Source organism: Saimiri boliviensis, chromosome 3 (assembly GCF_048565385.1).
Source record: "Saimiri boliviensis isolate mSaiBol1 chromosome 3, mSaiBol1.pri, whole genome shotgun sequence".
NCBI classification, from domain to species: Eukaryota; Metazoa; Chordata; class Mammalia; order Primates; family Cebidae; genus Saimiri; species Saimiri boliviensis.
Genome location: NC_133451.1, coordinates 160,443,035 through 160,467,042, shown reverse-complemented (window position 1 = coordinate 160,467,042; position 24,008 = coordinate 160,443,035). Strand labels below are relative to the sequence as shown.

The 24,008-nt window shown below is 41.7% G+C and overlaps 1 protein-coding gene across 5 annotated transcripts in view; it reads left to right on the top strand.

Moving 5' to 3' along the window:
* Positions 1-23,663, top strand: part of ABHD18 (abhydrolase domain containing 18) — a 58,808-nt gene extending 35,145 nt beyond the window's left edge. For all 5 annotated transcript variants that reach the window (XM_074396925.1, XM_074396923.1, XM_074396922.1 and 2 more), the window contains 6 exons: positions 1,134-1,272; positions 4,276-4,365; positions 5,679-5,780; positions 10,981-11,359; positions 13,390-13,552; positions 20,098-23,663. In XM_074396925.1, coding sequence (XP_074253026.1) covers positions 1,134-1,272; positions 4,276-4,365; positions 5,679-5,780; positions 10,981-11,359; positions 13,390-13,552; positions 20,098-20,149 — 925 coding nt within the window. In that variant the 3' untranslated portion in view covers positions 20,150-23,663. The remainder of the gene's footprint in view (positions 1-1,133; positions 1,273-4,275; positions 4,366-5,678; positions 5,781-10,980; positions 11,360-13,389; positions 13,553-20,097) is intronic.
* Positions 23,664-24,008: the final 345 nt, after the last annotated feature.

Genomic DNA, 24,008 nt, shown 5'->3' with positions numbered 1-24,008 from the left:
AAATATGGTTGGTTCTAGGATCCAAAAAGATATATTTAAATACTTTTTATAAGGAAATATACTTCTGTGTAAAATTAGCTTCTAAAAATGAAATTCCGGTTGAATTGATCTTTATTTAAAACATGTATATTTGTAAAAACATATTTGTTTTATATTCATAAATTGTGTATTTTGTGAAAATAAGCAACATATTTAAGATTTCAGTAATACACGAGCCTAGTGTTTGGTTAAATTCTTTTATATTGGTTTTTTAAAAAGCTGTGCTTTAAGGCTGGGCATGGTGGCTCACACCTGTAATCCCAGCACTTTGGGAGGCCAAGGCAGGCCCATCACTTGAGCTCAGGAGTTCAAGACCAACCTGGCCAACATGGTGAAACCGTATCTCTGCTAAAAATACAAAAATTAGCCAGGTGTGGTGGCCCACGCCTGTAATCCCAGCTACTTGGGAGACTGAGACAGGAGAATTGTTTGAACCCAGGAGGTGGATGCTGTAGTGAGATGAGATCATGCCACTGCACTCTAGCCTGGGCAACAGAGTAAGACTCTTACCTCACAGAAAGAAAAAAGTTATGCTTTAAATTCTATTCTAATAATTTCAGTAAAGATTATGTGCTATAGAACAAGGAACACATTTTTTTTATTAAGTTTTAGGTGATTTGATACGTAGAACAATGTTAGCAGCTGTCTGATTCCATTTTTTTTCTTTTTTTGAGACAGGGTCTCACCCTGTTACCTTGGCTGAAGTGCAGTGGCACAGTCTCGGCCCACTGCAGCCTCTGCCTCCTGGGTTCAAGCAATTATTATGCCTCAGTTTTCCGAATAGCTAGGATCACAGGCATGCACCACCACGCCCTGCTAATTGTATTTTTAGTAAAGACAAGGTTTCACCATGTTGCCCAGGCTGGTCTTGAACTCCTGACCTCATATACCCACCTCAGACTCCCAAAGTGCTGGGATTACAGGCATGAGCCACCATGCCTGGCCCTGATTCCAATTTATTACATTGTTTTACTTAACTTTCTGGTCCTTTAAAAGAAATACATGAAGTCTGGCAGCATGAAGTCTGTAAGTTTGCGTATATTAGCATGTAAATACATAAAATAATCATATTCTATTTTGTTTTGTGAGTCTAGAAGGTCCAGCTTAAAAAATGTGTCTGACCTTTTTGTGATGGGAGGAGCTCTTGTTTTAGAATCTGCAGCCCTCTTGCACTGGCTAGAGAGGGAAGGTTATGGCCCTTTAGGAATGACTGGAATATCCATGGGAGGACACGTAAGCCTTTTTATTTCTGCTTACATTTAATTATGTTTATGTTTATAAGAACTAGAGAACTTGGTTATTTTAAAAATTCACTTTAGGTATACAATTAGTTTTGGTAAAAGTAGGAAGCAGAAACAGATTCCAGGCTTTCATCCAATTATGAAGTAATGATGTTAATTTTTTGTATGATTTATATAAACATTGTACTACGCCACAGTTGTATCTCAGATATTAGATTTAATATTTTATTTAAAAATATAAAATTTAACTTTTCAAGTCTCAAGTATAAATGCCCAATTTTGCTGTTACATTGGTCGAAATACCTGAATTGGAAAATACTTTCCATTTATCTATCTCCCTAGTACCACCACGAATTTTACTTTGTCTGCCTTTTAGAGTGTACTAAAATGTATTCCTAACTGCTTTCTCTGTCTCTATCTTTTCTCTTATTAATCTTTTTCTTAACCATTTCTCCTCTACACTGTGACTACAGTGATCTTTCTAAATCTAATCTTTGTTCTGTCTTGTTCAAAACCTGCCAAAAGCTTGCATATATACTGGGCGCCAGCTGTGTCACATGCTAGCATCCCTCTAGTGCTCCCTTATTCTCTTACAGCTAGCTTAGTAACAGCTTACCCTTCTGTTTCATCTGTGACACCCAGCCTTACCTCCCGACTATACTTCAAACTCTCATTAGTAACTTTTTACTGTACTGTACTGTACTGTACTGTACTGTACTCTACTGACTTGTTTAGCAGCCTGTTTTCTCCCTTGAAGCAGTTGGAACATTGAGGGTCAGGAATATGCTCTGGTTTGTTACTTGGCACCTACTAGTCACTCAGAACATTTTTTTTTTTTTTTGAGACGGAGTTTCGCTCTTGTTACCCAGGCTGGAGTGCAATGGCGCAATCTCGGCTCACCGCAACCTCCGCCTCCTGGGTTCAGGCAATTCTCCTGCCTCAGCCTCCTGAGTAGCTGGGATTACAGGCACGTGCCACCATGCCCAGCTAATTTTTTGTATTTTTAGTAGAGACGGGGTTTCACCATATTGACCAGGATGGTCTCGATCTCTTGACCTCGTGATCCACCCGCCTCGGCCTCCCAAAGTGCTGGGATTACAGGCTTGAGCCACCGTGCCCGGCCAGAACTTTTTTTTTTAATTATTATTATTTTGTTTGTGTGTGGGCTCAAGTGATCCACACAGCTTAGCCTCTAAAAGTGCTGGGATTATATATGTGAGTCACTGCACTGGCCCAAAAATGAATCATACCCCAGCCCAGGCAACATAGTGAGACCCTGTCTCTACAAAAACAATTGTTTAAATAATTAGCCAGGCATGGTGGCACATCTTTGTAATTGTGGCTATTCAGGAGTCTCAGGTGGGAGGATCACTTGAGCCACAGAGTTTGAGACTGCAACGAGCTGTGATCGTGCCACCGTACTCCAGATTAGATGATCCAGACAGAAACGAGATTCGGCCGGGTGCTGTGGCTCAAACCTGTAATCCCAGCACTTTGGGAGGCCGAGGCGGGTGAATCACGAGGTCAAGAGATCGAGACCATCCTGATCAACATGGTGAAACCCCGTCTCTACTAAAAATACAAAAACTTAGCTGGGCATGGTGGCGTGTGCCTGTAATCCCAGCTACTCAAGAGGCTGAAGCAGGAGAATTGCCTGAACCCAGGAGGCGGAGGTTGCGGTGAGCCGAGATCAGGCCATTGCACTCCAGCCTGGGTAACAAGAGCAAAACACGGTCTCAAAAAAAAAAAAAAAGAAAGAAACGAGATTCTATCTCAAAATAATAATAATATAATATGAAGGTTCTCTATGTCACTTGAATTAGAAAATTAAGTTCAAAAACTTAAATTCAAAACAACCACCTCACAGTGAAACAGAAGCTGGAAAAGGATTTATTTTCCTATCTAGTAGTGTTTCCATTGTCATCACCTAGGACAGGTTCTTAAAACTTTCACCTGGATTACTGCCTATTAACTGGTCTTCCTACCTCGGCTCTCCCCTTCTCTACTCAATCCTGTAAACTACTATAATGTTACCTTTTTTGAATCACTTCTTTGACAATACTAATCCTTTACTCAATTCTCTTTAATTCCCCGTTATCTATAAAACAAAGAACCTCTAATCTGATCCTGATCAATCTTTCTAGCCCTACTTATCTCCCTCACTCCATGGGCCACATGTGCCTATTGACCATCCCAACTGAAGTATATTGGTTGTTTCCCTATGAGACCCTGTACATTCTCACCTTATTGCCTTTGATCATACTGATTTCTTTCTATGGAAAACAACACCCTATCTTTCATTCCTGTGCAAGACTCAGCCATTCCATGAAGCCTGCCTTTCCCTTCTGATTCCTCCAGCCCAGAAGGGAAAGTTACTTTTCCAGAAGATAAAGTTCTCCATTCTCCAAAAGAGAGAGCAAATTTTTTCTTCTCTAAACACACACATTACATTATTTTATGAATCGGAAGGGAAAGTTACTTTTCCAGAAGATAAAAGTCTCCTTTCTCCAAAAGAGAGCAAATTTTTTCTTCTCTAAACACACACATTACATTATTTTATATCTGTTATATAATCTGCTTTGTAGTTCACCACATTCTTTGCATACTCAGTCAGCCTCAATGGTCTGATGTTTTATAGTTATGATTTTGCTGTATTTGAGCAAGTCACTTAAATAATGAGTGTGCCTACTCTGCTGCCCAGCATCTACATCTCAGCATCTTTGCTTCATATTTATACAGTAAAAAGTAGCTGTCAGTGAAGGGTCTTGAGGTTAAAGTTTTCTATTACATTTTGTTGCTTTTAAGGGGGAAATTAAATGTTGAATTTATTATTTGGGAAGTTTAATGAGGTTGCTAGGCATTCTCACTAATGTTTTCAGACTTTGTGTTTATCTAACCAACTGCTGCACGGAATACTTCTTAATATTTAATATTTTTTATTTTAATGAATAGAAACTCTAAACAGAAGCTCTCTAAACTATCTTTTACATTACAGATGGCTTCCTTAGCGGTATCCAACTGGCCTAAGCCCATGCCATTGATTCCATGCCTGTCTTGGTCTACAGCATCTGGGGTCTTCACTACGGTAATTTAATTGTAATTAATATTAGGTAGCTATATATGATTAGAGATAATTGTTTTGGAAGTCCCCAAAACCACCCTCAGCTTTGGTGATTCATAGAATCATAGCACTCAGGATATAGTCGTAATCCTGACTAAGGCTTAACTACAGAAAAAAAAATACAACAGAGTCAACAAAAGGAAAAATGCATGAGGCAGAGTCTGAAGGAAACCAAGAACAAGCACCCAAGCGTCCTCTCCCAGTGGACTGTTAGAGTTCATGCTTAATTCTTTCAGCAATAATTATTGATAATAAGTGCAAAGTGCTGTCCATCAGTGAAGCTCCCCTGAGCCTAGCAGTCCAGAGTTTTTATCAGGGGTTAGTAACTTAGATAACTTTTGCCTAGCATGCACCAAAATTTCTGAAGGAAAGCAGATGTTCAGCAGAAACGGCATTGTTTATATAAGTAGTTTAGGCATAGTGACCCACTCTTTTTTTTTTTTTTTTTTGAGACGGAGTTTCGCTTTTTACCCAGGCTGGAGTGCAATGGCGCGATCTCGGCTCACCGCAACCTCCGCCTCCTGGGTTCAGGCAATTCTCCTGCCTCAGCCTCCTGAGTAGCTGGGATTACAGGCACACACCACCATGCCCAGCTAATTTTTTTGGATTTTCTAGTAGAGACAGGGTTTCACCACGTTGACCAGGATGGTCTCGATCTCTTGACCTCGTGATCCACCCGCCTCGGCCTCCCAAAGTGCTGGGATTACAGGCTTGAGCCACCGCGCCCGGCCCATAGTGACCCACTCTTATCATTTAGGGAAAGTTTTATATAAGTGTGAAAAGCGATTTACTGGCCAAGTTCCCAGACTCCAGCTAAGAGCCAACCTTACAAGCAGGCTAAAGATAGGCAGTCTTGGGCCAAGTGGGACGGCTCACACCTGTAATCCCAGCACTTTGGGAGGCCGAGGTGAGTGGATCACCTGAGGTCAGGAATTCAAGACCAGCATGAACAACATGGTGAAACTCTGTCTCTACTAAAAATATAAAAATTAGCCAGGCGTGGTGGCACATGCCTGTAGTCCCAGCTATTTGGTAGGCCGAGGCAGGAGAATCACTTGAACTCAGAAGGCAGAGGTTGCAGTAAGCTGAGGTGGTGCCATTGCACTCTAGCCTAGGAACAGAATGAGAGACTTTGTCTCAAAAAAAAAAAAAAAAAAAAAAAGGATAGGCAGTCTCTAGCCTGCTATGTTAACTCTTTTCCACACAGTAATAATAATAAAAGTATTGAGCAAATTGCTTATGATATGGTTTAATCTTAATTTAGCTTATTATTTCAGGGTGTGTTGAGTAAATCAATTAATTGGAGGGAGCTGGAAAAGCAGTATTATACCCAGACAGTTTATGAAGAAGAAATTATTCACATGCTTGAATACTGTGGAGTAAGTATTTCACTTTTCACCCGACATTGGTGGTGGGGGGAGTTGACTGTATGTTTAATGATTCAGGTTTTTTTTTTTTTTTTTTTGAGACGGAGTTTTGCTCTTGTCACCCAGGCTGGAGTGCAATGGCGTGATCTCGGCTCACCGCAACCTCCGCCTCCTGGGTTCAGGCAATTCTCCTGCCTCAGCCTCCTGAGTAGCTGGGATTACAGGCACGTGCCACCATGCCCAGCTAATTTTTTGTATTTTTAGTAGAGACGGGGTTTCACCATGTTGACCAGGTTGGTCTTGAACTCTCGACCTTGTGATCCACCCGCCTCGGCCTCCCAAAGTGCTGGGATTACAGGCTTGAGCCACCGCGCCCGGCCGTAATGATTCAGGTTTTTAAAGAGAAGGGCAAATTTTTAAAAACATAGCTGTACATACTATTTTTTACTTTTTTTTTTTTTTTTTTTTTTTGAGACGGAGTTTCGCTCTTGTTACCCAGGCTGGAGTGCAATGGCGCGATCTCGGCTCACCGCAACCTCCGCCTCCTGGGCTCAGGCAATTCTCCTGCCTCAGCCTCCTAAGTAGCTGGGATTACAGGCACGCGCCACCACGCCCAGCTAGTTTTTGTATTTTTAGTAGAGACGGGGTTTCACCATGTTGACCAGGATGGTCTCGATCTCTCGACCTCGTGATCCACCCGCCTCGGCCTCCCAAAGTATTTTTTACTTTTAAAATTTTTTCATTTTTTCCCCGGGTGTGGTGGCTCACGCCTGTAATCCCAGCACCTTGGGAGGCCAAAGCAGGTTGATCACTTGAGGTCAGGAGTTCGATACCAGCCTGGCCAATATGATAAACCCCCATCTCTACTAAAACTACAAAAATTAGCCACATGTGGTAGCTGGTGCCTATAATCCCAGCTACTAGGGAGGCTAAGACAGGAGAATCTTTTGAACCTGGGAGGTGGAGGTTGCAGTGAGCCAAGAGCACGTCACTGTATTCCAGCCTGGGTGATAGAGACTCTGTCTTAAAAATAAATAAACAAAACTTCATTTTAAAAATAAAACACAGGCCGGGCGCGGTGGCTCAAGCCTGTAATCCCAGCACTTTGGGAGGCCGAGGTGGGTGGATCACAAGGTCGAGAGATCGAGACCAACCTGGTCAACATGGTGAAACCCCGTCTCTACTAAAAAAAATACAAAAAATTAGCTGGGCATGGTGGCGCGTGCCTGTAATCCCAGCTACTCAGGAGGCTGAGGCAGGAGAATTGCCTGAACCCAGGAGGCGGAGGTTGCGGTGAGCCGAGATCACGCCATTGCACTCCAGCCTGGGTAACAAGAGCGAAACTCCGTCTCAATAAATAAATAAATAAATAAATAAATAAAAATAATAAAACACAGAGGCCGGGCGCAGTGGCTCAAGCCTGTAATCCCAGCACTTTGGGAGGCCGAGGCGGGTGGATCACGAGGTCAAGAGATCGAGACCATCCTGGTGAACATGATGAAACCCCGTCTCTACTAAAAATACAAAAAATTAGGGTGGCGCGTGCCTGTAATTCCAGCTACTCAGGAGGCTGAGGCAGGAGAATTGCCTGAACCCAGGAGGCAGAGGTTGCGGTAAGCCAAGATCGCGCCATTGCACTCCAGCCTGCGTAACAAGAGCGAAACTCCGTCTCAAAAAATAAATAAATAAATAAATAAAAATAAAGCACAGAATCATGCAAAGCAAATAGGTGGTCATAGAGACTCTGTCTTAAAAATAAATAAATAAAACTTCATTTTAAAAACAAAACACAAAATAATGCAAAGCAAATATTACTACACTTATTGAAAGGCATTGGCTGGGCACAGTGGCTCACACCTGTAATCCCAGCACTTTGAGATTCCCAGACGGGCGTATCACAAGGTCAGGAGTTCAAGACCAGCCTGACCATCATGGTGAAACCTCTGTCTCTACTAAAAATACAAAAAACTGGCTAGGTGTAGTGGCAGGCGCCTGTAATCCCAGCTACTTGGGAGGCTGAGGCAAAAGAATTCCCTGAACCCAGGAGGCGAAGGTTGCAGTGAGCCGAGATTATGCCACTGTATTCTAACCCCGGGTGACAGAGTGAGACTCCATCTCAAAAAAACAAAACAAAACAAAACAAAAAAAACGGAGGGTCAAACACGCTGTGTATTCTGTTTTTGTTGACACACAATCTGGCTCAGTCACCTTCTATGTCAGCCTCCTGAGTAGCTGGGGTTATAGGCATGCACCACCAACTGGCTAATTTTTGTATTTTTTGTAGAGATGGAATTTTACAGTGTTGCCCAGGCTTGTCTCAAACTCCTGGGCTAAAGCAATCTGCCTGTGTCAGCCTCCCAGCATGCTGGGATTACAGGTATGAGCCACAATGCCCAGCCTCACTTCTCTTTTTTATGGACTATACACAAGTATTTCCTTGTTATTTTTTACTGCTACATAATATAGTCTATTAAGTGAATTCATGTACCATAATTTATTCATCAGTACCCTGTTGATAGATGTTTATGTTGTTTCTCATCTTTCACTATTAATAAACAGTGCTGGGCCGGGCGAGGTGGCTCAAGCCTGTAATCCCAGCACTTTGGGAGGCCGAGGCGGGTGGATCACGAGGTCAAGAGATCGAGACCATCCTGGTCAACATGGTGAAACCCCGTCTCTACTAAAAATACAAAAAATTAGCTGGGCATGGTGGCACGTGCCTGTAATCCCAGCTACTCAGGAGGCTGAGGCAGGAGAATTGCCTGAACCCAGGAGGCGGAGGTTGCGGTGAGCCGAGATTGCGCCATTGCACTCCAGCCTGGGTAACAAGAGCGAAACTCCGTCTCAAAATAAATAAATAAATAAATAAATAAAAATAAACAGTGCTGCAGTGAGTAACTTTGTATATTTGTGTTTGATTACCTGGTTACCTTTTCTATGATTAGATAGACAAATACTTACGTATTGTATAAACGTAAATTCTTAGAAATATGATTGCTTGGCCGGGCGCGGTAGCTCAAGCCTGTAATCCCAGCACTTTGGGAGGCCGAGGCGGGTGGATCACGAGGTCGAGAGATCGAGACCATCCTGGTCAACATGGTGAAACCCCGTCTCTACTAAAAATACAAAAAATTAGCTGGGCATGGTGGCACGTGCCTGTAATCCCAGCTACTCAGGAGGCTGAGGCAGGAGAATTGCCTGAACCCAGGAGGTGGAGGTTGCGGTGAGCCGAGATCGCGCCATTGCTCTCCAGCCTGGGTAACAAGAGCGAAACTCCATCTCAAAAAAAAAAAAAAAAGAAATATGATTGCTGAGTCAAGGTTATAGTAATGTAGTTAGATTTTGTCTAATTCTGGTTGTGTCAGTTTACAACACCAGCAGGAATGTGTCTTTCTCCATAAGTTCACAAATTCAGTTTGTTGTCAAACTTGAGTTTTTATTTTTTTGTCAACCAACACTGGAAAATAGTATAGTTTTAATTTAAGTAACTTAAAGTATGAGGGAAATTGAGCACGTTTTTATAAGTTTAAGAACAGTTTGTATTTTTGTATTTTGTTTTCTGTTTCCTTTATGTGTATATCCTTTGCTCATTTTGGGGGTTCTGGGCTTTTAAGACATTATTCAATTCTAGCTCTTAATAAATTAAAGTTATTTGCCATTTGTAATATGAGTTGTAAATACATTTTCCCAGGCTGTCATTTTTTCTTTTGACTTGCCTGTCACTATATAACAAAGTTTGTTTTTACATAAATTATATTGTACAGTCATGCTCTGCATAACAATGTTTCAGTCAATGACAAACCATATATACAAGGTGGTCCAAAAGACTGTAATACCATATTTTCACTATACCTTTTCTTTTTCTTTTCATTTTTGAGACGAAGTCTTGCTCTGTCTCCCAGACTGGAGTGCAGTGGCACAATCTCTACTCACTCTAACCTCTGCATCCTGGGTTCAAATGATTCTCCTGCTTCAGCCTCCCAAGTAGCTGGGATTTCAGGTGCCCCCCACCATACCTGGCTAATTTTTATATTTTGGTAGAGATGGGGTTTCACCATGTTGGTCAGGCTAGTCTTGAACTCCTCACGTCAAGCGATCAACCCCCACCTCGGCCTCCCAAAGTGCTGGGATTACAGGCATGAACCACCATGCCTGGCCTACTATATCTTTTCTATTATTAGATACACAAATACTTATAATTATCTTACAATTACCTATAGTATTAAGTACAATCACATGTGGTACAGGTTTGTAACCCAGGAGCAATAGATTATACCATATAGCTTAGGTGTATAGTTGGCTTATACCATCTAGATTTATGTAAATACACTGTGATGTTCACACAACAATGTAACAACCTAATGATACATTTCTCAGAACATATCTTGTCATTAAGCAACATGTAACTATATTTACAACTTAAAGTTTTGAGACTTTAATAGGCAATATTTCTTTTTTTCCTTGATAATTTTTAATTCTTGTTAGTTCAGCCAGAGAAAGGGATTTGAGACAACTGGTGTCCTCTTGTGCTTGAATTTACATTACTCAGTTGTAAGACTTTTAGAAGTTCAATGGTTAAGGCAGATCATGGTTTTCAAAACTTTGGCTATAAGGAAAAAAAAGATGCAGGCTAAATGCTAAATGATACTCTTTACTGTTTCATAGGAAACAGCAATAAAGTGTAAGTCATTTATCTTAGTCCTGAGTTAAATTTTGACACCTCTTTGTTTTTTTTTTCAAAAATTATGGTAAATATATACAATATAAAATTGTCTATTGTAACCATTTTTAAGTGTATAGTTCAGTGGCATTAAGTATATTCACGTTGTGCAACTATCACCACCATCTATCTTCAACATTTTTTCATCTTCTCAAACTGAAACTTACCCATTGAACAAAACTACTCATTCTTCCCTTCTCCCAGTCCCTGACAACTGCCATTCTCTTTCTGTTGCTATTACACAGCTGTAGGGACCTCATACAAGTGGAATCATACAGTATTTGTCCTGTGTCTTCAGTGTTCATCCATGTTAGTAGCATGCATCAGAATTTCATTCCTTTTAAGACTGAATAATATTTCATTGTTTGCATATACCACATTTTGTTTATCCATTTATTCATCGATGGACATTTGTTTTTTTCTCTTTAACAAAGTTGTTAATAAAACCCTATTTTATATTAAATAATGTTTTCTTTCCTTTCATATATTCAGACAGATTCTTTCAAAATGGGACAAGAGTTTGTGAAACGCTTCGCTAGCAGTGCAGACAAGCTAACTAACCTTAATCTGGTTTCCAGAACTTTAAATTTAGATATAACAAACCAAGTCGTATCCCAAAAACCTGCTGACTGCCATAATTCTAGTAAAACATCTGTTAGTGCCACATCAGAAGGACTCTTACTGCAAGATACCTCTAAGATTGAGTGCTTCAATCAAACACTTTCAACCCACAAAAGTAGTTATACAAGTTGCAATCCTCAGTCATACCACCTTCTTAGTAAAGAACAAAGAAGAACCAATCTTCGGAAAGAACCTTTAATATTTATGAAAGGAGTCATGGATGAATGTACTCATGTAGCAAATTTCTCAGGTATTAATTTTTATATGAAATTGAGAACATTTGCTGATGTGTAAATATTTGTGAAATATTTTAAAGAATGCTGTATAAGATAATTTTGTATTTTCAAAGGTATTTTTTTTGTTGTTGGCTACAGAATATGTGTGCAAAGATAAGTTGGTTACTTAAATGTATCGTATTCCAGCTATGAAATTTTAAGACTCTTATTCGTTAAAACACACATGGGATAGCCAGGTGTGGTGGCTCATGTCTGTAATCCCAGCATTTTGGGAGGCTGAGGCAGGTGGATTGCTTGAGCCCAGGAGTTCAAGACCAGCTTGGGTAACATGGTGAAACCTTGTCTCTACCAAAAAAAAAAAAGCAAGCAGTAGTTATGTGTGGTGGTACATACCTGTAGTTCCTGCTGCTTGGAAGACTGAAGTGGAAGGATGGCTTCAGCCAAAGTAAACAGTTTGCAGTGAGCCAAGATCACACCACTATACTCCATCCTTGGTGACCGAGCGAGACTCTTTCTCAAACACACCTACACACACACATACACACATACACTCTCTCTCTCTCTCTCTCTTTCTCTCTCTCTCTCTCTCTCTCTCTTTCTCTCTCGAGCTGAGCACAGTAGCTCACGCCTGTAATCCTAGCATTTTGGGAGGCTGCAGTGGGAGGATCGCTTGAGCCCAGGAGTTCAACACCATCCCAGGCAACATAGTGAGACACTGTCCCTAAAAAAAAAAAAAAATGTAAAAATTAGCTAGATGGCCAATCCTGTAATTACAGAATTACACACCTGTAATCCCAGCACCTTGGCTGAGGTGGGTGGATCACTTGAGGTCAGCAGTTTGAGACTAAGCCTGGCCAACATGGTGAAACCGTGTCTCTACCAAAAATATAAAAAATTAGCTGGGTGTAATGGTATGTGCCTCTAATCTCAGCTACTCAGGAGGCTGAGGCAGGACAATCGCTTGAACCCGGGAGATGGAGGTTGCAGCGAGCAGAGATCATGCTACTGCACTCCAGCCTGGGTGACAGAGTGAGACTCCATCTCAAAAAAAAAAAACTAGTTGGGTGCCGTGGCACATGCCTATAGTCCCAGCTACTTAGAGGCTGAGGCAGGAGGATCCCTTGAGTCTGGCGATTCAAGGTGGTAGTGAGCTATGATTGCACCACTGCACCCGAGCCTCTGTGACAAAGTGAGACTCCAGTGTCTCCAAAACAAAAAATCACACTGGATTGCTGAGTGTGGTGGCATTCACCTGTAGTCCAAGCTACTCGGGAAGTTAAGGAGGGAGGATCACTTGAACCCAAGAGTTCAAGACTGTAGTGTATTATGATCATGCCGGTGAATAGCCACTGTACTTCAGCCTTGGCAACATAGTGAGATCTCATCTTTAGATAAATTATTGAGGCAATGCATACCCCATGCACCCTGATGTGATTATTATGCATTCCATGCCTATATCAACATATGTAACCCATAAATATATATACCTATTGTGTACCCACACACACACAAAAGAAATAATTAATTTTTAAAAACCACAGTGGATATTGTATCATCTGTAGAATATTTATCTCATTATACTGGAGATGAGTAATGTGGCACATTATAGTTGATTTTTTTTTTTTTTTTTTGAGACGGAGTTTCGCTCTTGTTACCCAGGCTGGAGTGCAATGGCGCGATCTCGGCTCACCGCAACCTCCGCCTCCTGGGTTCAGGCAATTCTCCTGCCTCAGCCTCCTGAGTAGCTGGGATTATAGGCACGCGCCACCATGCCCAGCTAATTTTTTGTATTTTTTTAGTAGAGACGGGGTTTCACCATGTTGACCAGGTTGGTCTCGATCTCTCGACCTTGTGATCCACCCACCTTGGCCTCCCAAAGTGCTGGGATTACAGGCTTGAGCCACCGCGCCCGGCCTATAGTTGATTTTTAACTTAATCAAAAATTTTTAGTTTGACAGATGTTTCATTTACTGCATTGTGTGGTGTTTTGTTTTTTTTTTCTAATGTGTATATGTTTAATTTTTTTTTTTAATCCTATACCTAGTTCCAGTTGACCCAAGCCTCATTATAGTGGTTCAAGCCAAAGAAGATGCCTATATTCCACGAACAGGGGTTCGAAGTTTACAAGAAATTTGGCCTGGTTGTGAAATCCGATACCTAGAAGGGGGTCATATTAGTGCTTATCTTTTTAAACAAGGACTCTTCAGGTAAGATGACTAGTCTAAACAGGTATTTGTTCATCTGTTGCTTGTTTTCTGGATTTCTTTTGCTTCAACAAATAGATTAGATATTTTTATTGTCTGTTTCAATCTTCAAATTTCCTCCTCACCTCCCACAAATCTCACATTGAGTTATTTTTCTCTCTTTCCTAGAATTTCATCCTCTTTTATTTTCTTTTTCTCCTAGAGAACTAGACATGATGCTTATCATAGGCATGCTTTATCTTGTGGTTTTACCCTCTTCAAATATTAATGGCCAGGTATTTTAGGATGTGAGAAGGAAGATCATGGCTTGTTAAAGTTGCTTTGGTACATCAAGAGGTTTTTCATTCTATTCTGATGTTCTCTCAGAATGGCCTGAACATCCATGGGATAATTTAGCAATGTTTTTCAGTTAGCAAGTAAATATTGAACCTTAAATGTTGACCTTATATGATTCCACTATTTTAGTTAGAACTTATAAAAAACTTTTATGCCAAAACTATAATTTTCTGATATTCTGCATTATTGGAACATATTTGTATGTTATTAATGGTTAAATAAATTAGTTCACGTAAGTGGTTAGATCAGTGCCCTGTACATAAGTGTTCCAAGAAAACTGCCAACTACATAGCTATATAATAGAATAATTGTATGTGATATGTTTGACATGCTTTAGCTTTTGTTAACATAAGAAATAATTTTTGGCCGGGCGCGGTGGCTCACGCCTGTAATCCCAGCACTTTGGGAGGCCGAGGCGGGTGGATCACAAGGTCAAGAGATCGAGACCATCCTGGTCAACATGGTGAAACCCCGTCTTTATTAAAAATACAAAAAATTAGCTGGGCATGGTGGCGCGTGCCTGTAATCCCAGCTACACAGGAGGCTGAGGCAGGAGAATTGCCTGAGCCCAGGAGGCGGGGAGGTTGCAGTGAGCCGAGATCGCGCCATTGCACTCCAGCCTGGGTAACAAGAGCAAAACTCCGTCTCAAAAAAAAAAAAAAAAAGAAAGAAAGAAAGAATTTTTGTATGTTGTTACCTTTCTAGCTCAACATATAAATGTCACCTTTTTGAGAAATAGACCAATTCTAAAAGTCTGCCATGTCTTGAAGGATATAGTAAACCTTTCTTTTTTTTTTTTTTTTTTGAGGCGGAGTTTCACTCTTGTTGCCCAGGCTGGAGTGCTATGGCATGATCAGCTCACCGAAACCTCTGCCTCCTAGGTTCAAGTGATTCTTCTGCCTCAGCCTCCTGAGTAGCTAGGATTACAGGCCTGCACCACCACGCCCAGCTAATTTTGTATTTTTAGTAGGCATGGGGTTTCTCCACATTGGTCAGGCTGGTCTTGAACTCCTGACCTCAGGTGATCCACCTGCCCTGACCTCCCAAAGTGCTGGGATTACAGGCATGAGCCACCTCCCCTGGCCAAACCTTTCTTTTAATAGTGTGGTATTTTAAAAAGTATTTATTCAGCATTTGAGTCCCTATTGGTGAGTGAGCAGACTATCCAATACTCATTGACCCTCTGGCACAACAAAACTTAAACAAATAAACAAAAATCTTTGACTACCTAGGGTTGCTAGGGTTGCTTAAGAAGAGTCTAAAGTTCTATCATACATGTGAATACAGAGGACCAACGTGCATACATTAGTAAATTAGTATAAAATTTCTTTCACTCTTTTGTGTACCTAGGTCAGAGTATAGTTAAGAAGTATTGGCCAGGCCGGGCGCGGTGGCTCAAGCCTGTAATCCCAGCACTTTGGGAGGCCGAGGCGGGTGGATCACGAGGTCGAGAGATCGAGACCATCCTGGTCAACATGGTGAAACCCCGTCTCTACTAAAAATACAAAAAATTAGCTGGGCATGGTGGCTCGTGCCTGTAATCCCAGCTACTCAGGAGGCTGAGGCAGGAGAATTGCCTGAACCCAGGAGGCGGAGGTTGCGGTGAGCCGAGATCGTGCCATTACACTCCAGCCTGGGTAACAAGAGCGAAACTCCGTCTCAAAAAAAAAAAAAAAAGAAGTATTGGCCAGGCGCGGTGGCTCAAGCCTGTAATCCCAGCACTTTGGGAGGCTGAGGTGGGCAGATCACAAGGTCAAGAGATCGAGACCATCCTGGTCAACATGGTGAAACCCCGTCTCTACTAAAAATACAAAAAATTAGCTGGGCATGGTGGCACGTGCCTGTAATCCCAGCTCCTCGGGAGGCTGAGGCAGGAGAAGTGCCTGAACCCAGGAGGCGGAGGTTGCGGTGAGCCGAGATCGCGCCATTGCACTCCAGCCTGGGTAACAAAAGTGAAACTCCGTCTCAAAAAAAAAAAAAAAAAAAAAAAAGGCCGGGCGCGGTGGCTCAAGCCTGTAATCCCAGCACTTTGGGAGGCCGAGGCGGGTGGATCACGAGGTCGAGAGATCGAGACCATCCTGGTCAACATGGTGAAACCCCGTCTCTACTAAAAATACAAAAACTAGCTGGGCGTGGTGGCACATGCCTGTAATCCCAGCTACTTAGGAGGCTGAGGCAGAATTGCCTGAGCCCAGGAGGTGGAGGTTGCGGTGAGCCGAGATCGCGCCATTGCACTCCAGCCTGGGTAACAAGAGCGAAACTCCGTCTCAAAAAAAAAAAAAAAGTATTAGGATGAGATTTATAATCAAAATCAGATATAAAAACTCTAAAGTGCTATTATGAAGGCTTCATTTGAGAGAGAGAAATGTTAACTATTATCATGTGCCAGATGCTAGGGCAATTGCTCTGTTATTATCCCCTTTACACAGAATAAAGGGAACAAAAAAGATTAAGAAACTTGCTCATGTGGAGTCACTACTAAACTATTTGGCCTCTTCCATTCCCCATCAGTCACTTCAAAACTTAACAGATTGTTTCTTATGATCCGTGTTTGAAGTAAAAAAAAAACAGAGTTTAGATGCCATTGGAATAGTAGAATTCTTAAAAATTCAGTCTTTTCACACACCAAACATAAAAATAAAAGAAGCCAACAGGCATGGTGGCTCACGCCTGTAATTCCAGCACTTTGGGAGGCCGAGGTGAGTGGATCACAAGGTCAGGAGTTCGAGACAAGCCTGGCCAATATGATGAAACCCCAACTATGCTCAAAGTACAAAAATTATCTGGGTGTGGTGGCAAGTGCCTGTAGTCCCAGCTACTTGGCAGGCTTAGGCAGGAGAATTGCTTGAACCCGGGAGGTGGAGGTTGCAGTGAGCTGAGATCACACCACTGCACTCCAGCCTGGGCAACAGAGCGAGACTTCGTCTCAGTCAATCAATCAATAAAGCCATTCCTTTATGTGCTCTTAATATTTTGTGTTATTTACAGCTTATTGATAATACAAGTGAATAAGAGACTATTCAAATGATTAAAAAGGGACATGCCCTCTTCCTAACCCTTCTTATATCATGTATACAAGCCTAGATTGTAACTTTAGGCACCAGAAAGTAAACAAAGTCAGATTCATTCCACAAGAGCAACTGCCTGGAACTGAGGGAAAAAATTAGCTAGTGGTCAATAATTTCAGAGGTTTCTTTACTTCTGTCTTCAAACAAAATCTCTTTATGTGTTTACACCAACATGCAAATATCCACCTCTAATTTTTTTTCCCTTCTTGGGGATTCAGTATAATTCACAAGGAACAAACCCTTGAGCTAAAGAAAGACAAGCATGTTGGAAAACTATGTCTTCCCAATGTACTGGAAACAATATTAGCAAGCTATCAGTTTTAAAGATAATCGTAATATCTTTGTTAGGATGTGAGGAGATGCTTAGCTGAACAAGTGGGTTACAAAATTAACATTTCATAGTTATTTAAACTGGGTGAAAATATAGACATGCTTTTTTTTTTTTTTTGAGCCAGAGTCTCACTCTGTCACCCAGGCTGGAGTACAGTGATGCAGTCTCAGCTCACTGCATCCTCTGCCTCCCAGGTTCAAGCAATTCTCCTGCCTCAGCCTCCCTAGTAGTTGGGATTACAGACATGCACCACCACACCCAGCTAATTTTTGTATTTTTAGTAGGGATGGGGTCTCACCATTTGGCCAGGCTAGTCCCAAACTCCTACCTTGTGATCCAACCACCTCCAACATCCAAAGTGCTAGGATTACAGTTGTGAGCTCACCCACCGCACCTGGTCTAGATACGCTTTTTCTTAAAAGCCTGGAGGAAAGATATGAAAAGATTAACAGTAGATGCAAGTGATGGGATTATGATGTTTTCCCCATCCTATATTTTAGATTTTCTGAATATTCTGCTATGAAAATGTATTATACAATAGAAAAAAAAAAAAAACAGCTTTAGAGGCCAGCGCAGTAACTCATGCGTGTATTCCCAGCACTTTGGAAGGCCGAGGTGGGTGGATCAACTGAGGTCAGGAGTTCAAGACTAGCTTGGCCAACATGATGAAACCCTGTCTCTACTAAAAATACAAAAATTAGCTGGGTGAAGTGACAGGCACCTGTAATCCCAGCTACTCGGGAGGCTATGGCAGGAGAATTGCTTGAACCTGGGAGGCAGAGTTTGCAGTGAGCGAAGATCATGCCACTGCACTCCAGGCCTGGGTGACAGAGTAAGACCCTGTCTCAAGCCGGGCGCGGTGGCTCAAGCCTGTAATCCCAGCACTTTGGGAGGCCGAGGCGGGTGGATCACAAGGTCAAGAGATCGAGACCATCCTGGTCAACATGGTGAAACCCCGTCTCTACTAAAAATACAAAAAATTAGCTGAGCATGGTGGCACATGCCTGTAATCCCAGCTACTCAGGAGGCTGAGGCAGGAGAATTGCCTGAACCCAGGAGGCGGAGGTTGCGGTGAGCCGAGATCGCGCCAATGCACTCCAGCCTGGGTAACAAGAGCGAAACTCCGTCTCAAAAAAAAAAAAAAAAGACCCTGTCTCAAAAAAAGAAAAAGAAAAGAAAAAGAAAAAACCGCTTTAGAAAAAAATACAAGTGGGGCGCAGGACTGTAGTTCCAGATATTCAACAGGCTGAGTTAAGATAGCTTGATGCCAGAGTTTGAGGCTGCAGTGTGCTATGATTGCACCTGAGAGTAACCACTGCACTCAAACCTAGGCAACATCGTGAGATCTTGCCTCTAAAAAAAAAAAAGAAGAGGGGCCGGGCGTGGTGGCTCAAGCCTGTAATCCCAGCACTTTGGGAGGCCGAGGCGGGTGGATCACGAGGTCGAGAGATCGAGACCAACCTGGTCAACATGGTGAAACCCCGTCTCTACTAAAAATACAAAAAAAATTAGCTGGGCATGGTGGCGCGTGCCTATAATCCCAGCTACTCAGGAGGCTGAGGCAGGAGAATTGCCTGAACCCAGGAGGCGAAGGTTGCGGTGAGCCGAGATCGCGCCATTGCACTCCAGCCTGGGTAACAGGAGCGAAACTCCGTCTAAAAAAAAAGAAAAGGAACAGACAAATTTAATCTTCCGTACAATATTTTTTTCTTCTTTTTTTTTTTTTTTTTTTTTTTTTTTTTTTTGAGACGGAGTTTCGCTCCTGTTACCCAGGCTGGAGTGCAATGGCGCGATCTCGGCTCACCGCAACCTTCGCCTCCTGGGTTCAGGCAATTCTCCTGCCTCAGCCTCCTGAGTAGCTGGGATTATAGGCACGCGCCACCATGCCCAGCTAATTTTTTTTGTATTTTTAGTAGAGACAGGGTTTCACCATGTTGACCAGGTTGGTCTCGATCTCTCGACCTCGTGATCCACCCGCCTCGGCCTCCCAAAGTGCTGGGATTACAGGCTTGAGCCACCACGCCCGGCTGTCTGTTCCTTTTCAACTGAAATATTAAAATACTGAAGTTAATGTAGGAAACCAAGGCTTTTAAGGAGCTAGGAACATGTTCATAGGAAATGAAAAACATCTGTATCATAATGTGTGAAACAGACTGTCACATTCTGAAAAGTGATAAGAAGACAAAAACTCAGTTCCTTTTTCTTTTCTAATTTATTTTATACACACACACACTCACATATCTGTGTGTGTGTGTGTGTGTGTGTGTATAAAATATATACTAAGGCACAAAAAAAGTGCTTCAGAAAAAGATAATGCTTCTACATCCATCGTAAGTTAGAAGTATATTTGAGGTTCTCTAGTAGTGGTGGTAAGGTTGCATGCCTCTGAGGCGGGCGGATCACTTGAGGCCAGGAGTTTGAGACCAGTCTGTCCAACATAGTGAAACCCCATCTCTACTAAAAATACAAAAGATTAGCAGGGTATAGTGATACATGCCTGTAATTCTAGCTAATTGGGGGGCTCAGGCATGAGAATTACTTGAACAGAGAAGCAGAGGTTGCAGTGAGCAGAGATCAGGCTACCGCACTCCCGCCTGGGTAACACAGCGAGACCCGGTCTCAAAAGAAAAAGCAAAAAAGTACATGGATTCAAACACCCCTTCTGGGGAGGATAATTGCCTTTTTCATAGCGATTTAGAGAGGAGGTCAGGTTGCAAGTCCTAGATAAATTTGGAAATAACTTACAGTAAAGGCATTGTCTGTCTCCTCTTTTTGCTAGTTACTTAGAGTTTTTCTTTCATATTTAATTTTAGACAAGCCATCTATGATGCATTTGAACGCTTTCTCCATAAATACCCTAACTAATTGGATCATTATATGTAACCAGTGTGGCCATGGTGTTTCTTACAAAAGGAAGCTTCATCCTATGATGATGTGAAGGACAAGCAGACAGCGCTATATATCTAATTGCTATCAATGTAGTCTGGAATTCATTGTTAAAGATCAGTTAATGATAAATTTTGAATACATTTGAATAATTTGAAGACAATATTTGAAGTAAATAATGTTAAGGTATTTTTATTATTGTTTATTGGAATCCCATATACTCAATATTTAATCTGTTGTTACTATTTATAAAAACTAAATTTTTAATCATGAATAATTTAATTTAAATAAATTTATTCATAGAAACCCTTCCGGTTTTTAATAAAATTGCTAAATCAAACCAAGATTTTAATATATCAGCATTTACCTTATACCCTTATATTATAACATTTCACTATTGACTTGATTTGAGAAACATGTTTATTTCTTTTTTGAATGTATGGTGAATTCATAGTCTTGTGTTCAACTTCAGCCAATTTTCTGCTGTGGAAATAAATACTTATGATGTATAAAAATCAGTGTTAACTTTGAATTCTAAAGTATCCTGCCAAGCTCACACCATTGTACTCCATCCTGGGCAACAAGAGCGAAACTCCATCTCAAAAAATAATAATGATCAAAGTGAATGTCTGCAGATAAAACCATTAGACCTTGTTAGAGTTTAAAACTTTACCAAAAATTAGGGATTTTTAAAAATGCCAATAGGCCGGGCGCCGTCGCTCATGCCTATAATCCCAGCACATTGGGAGGCCAAGGAAGGTGGATCACAAGGTCAGGAGTTTGAGACCATCCTGGCCAATATGATGAAACCCATCTGTACTAGAAGTACAAAAATTAGCCGGGTGTGGTGGCTCACACCTGTAATCCCAGCACTTTGAGAGGCTGAGGCGGGCAGATCACTTGAGGTCAGGAGTTCAAGACCAGCAAGGCCAACATGGTGAAACCTCATCTCTTCTAAAAATACAAAAAATTAACCAGGCATTGTGGTGTGTGCCTGTAATCTCAGCTACTCAGGAGGCTGAGGCAGGAAAATGGCTTGAACCTGGAAGGTAGAGATTGCAGTGAGCCTTGATCGTGCCACTGCAGTCCAGCCTGGGCAACAGAGCAAGACTCCATCTCAGCCCGGCGTGGTGGCTCAGGCCTGTAATCCCAGCACTTTGGGAGGCCGAGGCAGGTGGATCACGAGGTCAAGAGATCGAGACCATCCTGGTTAACATGGTGAAACCCCGTCTCTACTAAAAATACAAAACATTAGCTGGGCATGGTGGCACGTGCCTGTAATCCCAGCTACTCAGGAGGTTGGGGCAGGAGAATTGCCTGAACCCAGGAGGCGGAGGTTGCGGTGAGCCGAGATCGCGCCATTGCACTCCAACCTGGGTAACATGAGCAAAACTCTGTCTCAAAAAAAAAAAAAAATTAGCTGGACATGGTGGCTGGGGCCTATAGTCCCAGCTACTCAGCAACTGAGACAGGGGAATTGCTTGAACCCAGAAGGCAGAAGTTGCAGTGAAGCCGAGATCGTGCCACTGCACTCCAGCTTGGGAGACAGAGCAAGACTCTGTCTCAAACAAAACAAAACAAAATGCCAAACTTATTTTCCCCTACTAAAAAAGTTTTAATTCACAAAAAAATGGAAACAATGGAAGACCTGTTGCATTAACTGATGGATACTGTGTTTGACATATTCTTTTTTTTTTTTTTTTTTTTTTTTTTTGATACAGGGTATCACTCTATTGCCCAGGCTGGAGTGCAGTGCCATCTCAGTGCACTGCAACCCCTGCCTCTCAGGTTCAAGTGGGTTTTCTGCCTCAGCCTCCTGAGTAGCTGGGATTACAGGTGCCTGCCACCACGCCCAGCTGATTTTTGTATTTTAGTAGAGATGGGATTTCATCATGTTGGCCAGGCTGGTCTTGAACTCCTGACCTCAGGTGATCCACTGCTTCAGCTTCCCAAAGTGCTGGGATTATAGGCATGAGCCACCACACCTGGCCTGAAGTTTTATTTTCATTTATTAAATTTTTTTATATGCATACTCTTTGGATTGCTAACCATCTAACTACCCAAAGACTTAACAGCTTTGGCTTTTTAATTTCAGAATTTAATAGACACATATGTAATTGATTTGTCCCATATAAACTTTATTTTCCAGAAAATAAAGTTTTATGTAACAGCTATTAACTCTTTTTTGGGGGGTTATATGGCTAGGTTTGGTGCTTTCTTTTTTTTTTTTTTTTTTTGAGATGGAGTTTCGCTCTTGTTACCCAGGCTGGAGTGCAATGGCACAATCTCGGCTCACCGCAACCTCCGCCTCCTGGGTTCAAGCAATTCTCCTGCCTCAGCTTTTGTATTTTTAGTAGAGACGGGGTTTCACCATGATGACCAGGATGGTCTCGATCTCTCGACCTCATGATCCACCCGCCTCGGCCTCCCAAAGTGCTGGGATTACAGGCTTGAGCCACCGCGCCCGGCCGGTGCTTTCTTTTTATGTTAAACTTCTCTAGCTGACAACTAAAATGTTAAAAAGTAGAAAATATTTTGGAGTATTGTGTGAAGTTTTACAATAGGTATATTTGAGTTTTGTTTGAAATCTGTGTTGTCTGTGAATTTTTTTTTTTTTTTTTTTTTTTTTTGAGACGGAGTTTCACTCTTGTTACCCAGGCTGGAGTGCAATGGCGTGATCTCAGCTCACCGCAACCTCCACCTCCTGGGTTCAGGCAATTCTCCTGCCTCAGCCTCCTGAGTAGCTGGGATTACAGGCACGTGCCACCATGCGTAGCTAAGTTTTTGTATTTTTAGTAGAGACGGGGTTTCACCATGTTGACCAGGATGGTCTCGATCTCTTGACCTCGTGATCCACCTGCCTCGGCCTCCCAAAGTGCTGGGATTACAGGCTTGAGCCACCGCGCCCGGCCGAATTATTTTTAAATAGATAATCTTAGCTTAGTAAAGATATTTGAATTATTATGTGCCTTTGCAGTCTTTTTAAAGGAGATTTCATTTGTTACTCTAATGGCTCTATCTTGATTTTTTTACAAACATTTATAAATTATTAATGTGAAATTATTGATCGTAGACAAAGTAGTAACTCCTTTCAAATTACTTTGGCACAACAAGCCAACACTGTACATCTCTTTGAGCTATAAGCAGTTCTACGTGTTCAGAAGAAAACCTTTAGTTTTAACTGAAAGTACAAAATCTAATAAAGTTCTTCCACAAAATACTCTTTAAACTTGTTAACTGAATTACAATTTTCTTACATATATAGTGAGGTTATATGATTGAATGCTTTTCGAACAATGGTTTTAGTAAAACCAATACTTTATTATTGTTCACATAAATATTTCTTACTAAGCAATAATGTACTATGGTATAGTAAAAAATGAAATTTTGTTGGTAAAAAAATGAAATTTTGATTTGGTTTTAATTAACTCTTAGGCATAACTAATTTTTCCCAAATAAAGTGTGAAAGAAGGTATTTTTAGAATTTCATCTCCTTTTTTTTTTTTTTTTTTTTTTTTTTGAGACGGAGTTTCGCTCTCGTTACCCAGGCTGGAGTGCAATGGCGCGATCTCGGCTCACCGCAACCTCCGCCTCCTGGGTTCAGGCGATTCTCCTGCCTCAGCCTCCCGAGTAGCTGGGATTACTGGCACGTGCCACCATGCCCAGCTAGTTTTTTGTATTTTTTTAGTAGAGACGGGGTTTCACCATGTTGACCAGGATGGTCTCGATCTCTTGACCTTGTGATCCACCCGCCTCGGCCTCCCAAAGTGCTGGGATTACAGGCTTGAGCCACCGCGCCCGGCCTGAATTTCATCTCTTAACCAGATGTTTTAAGAAT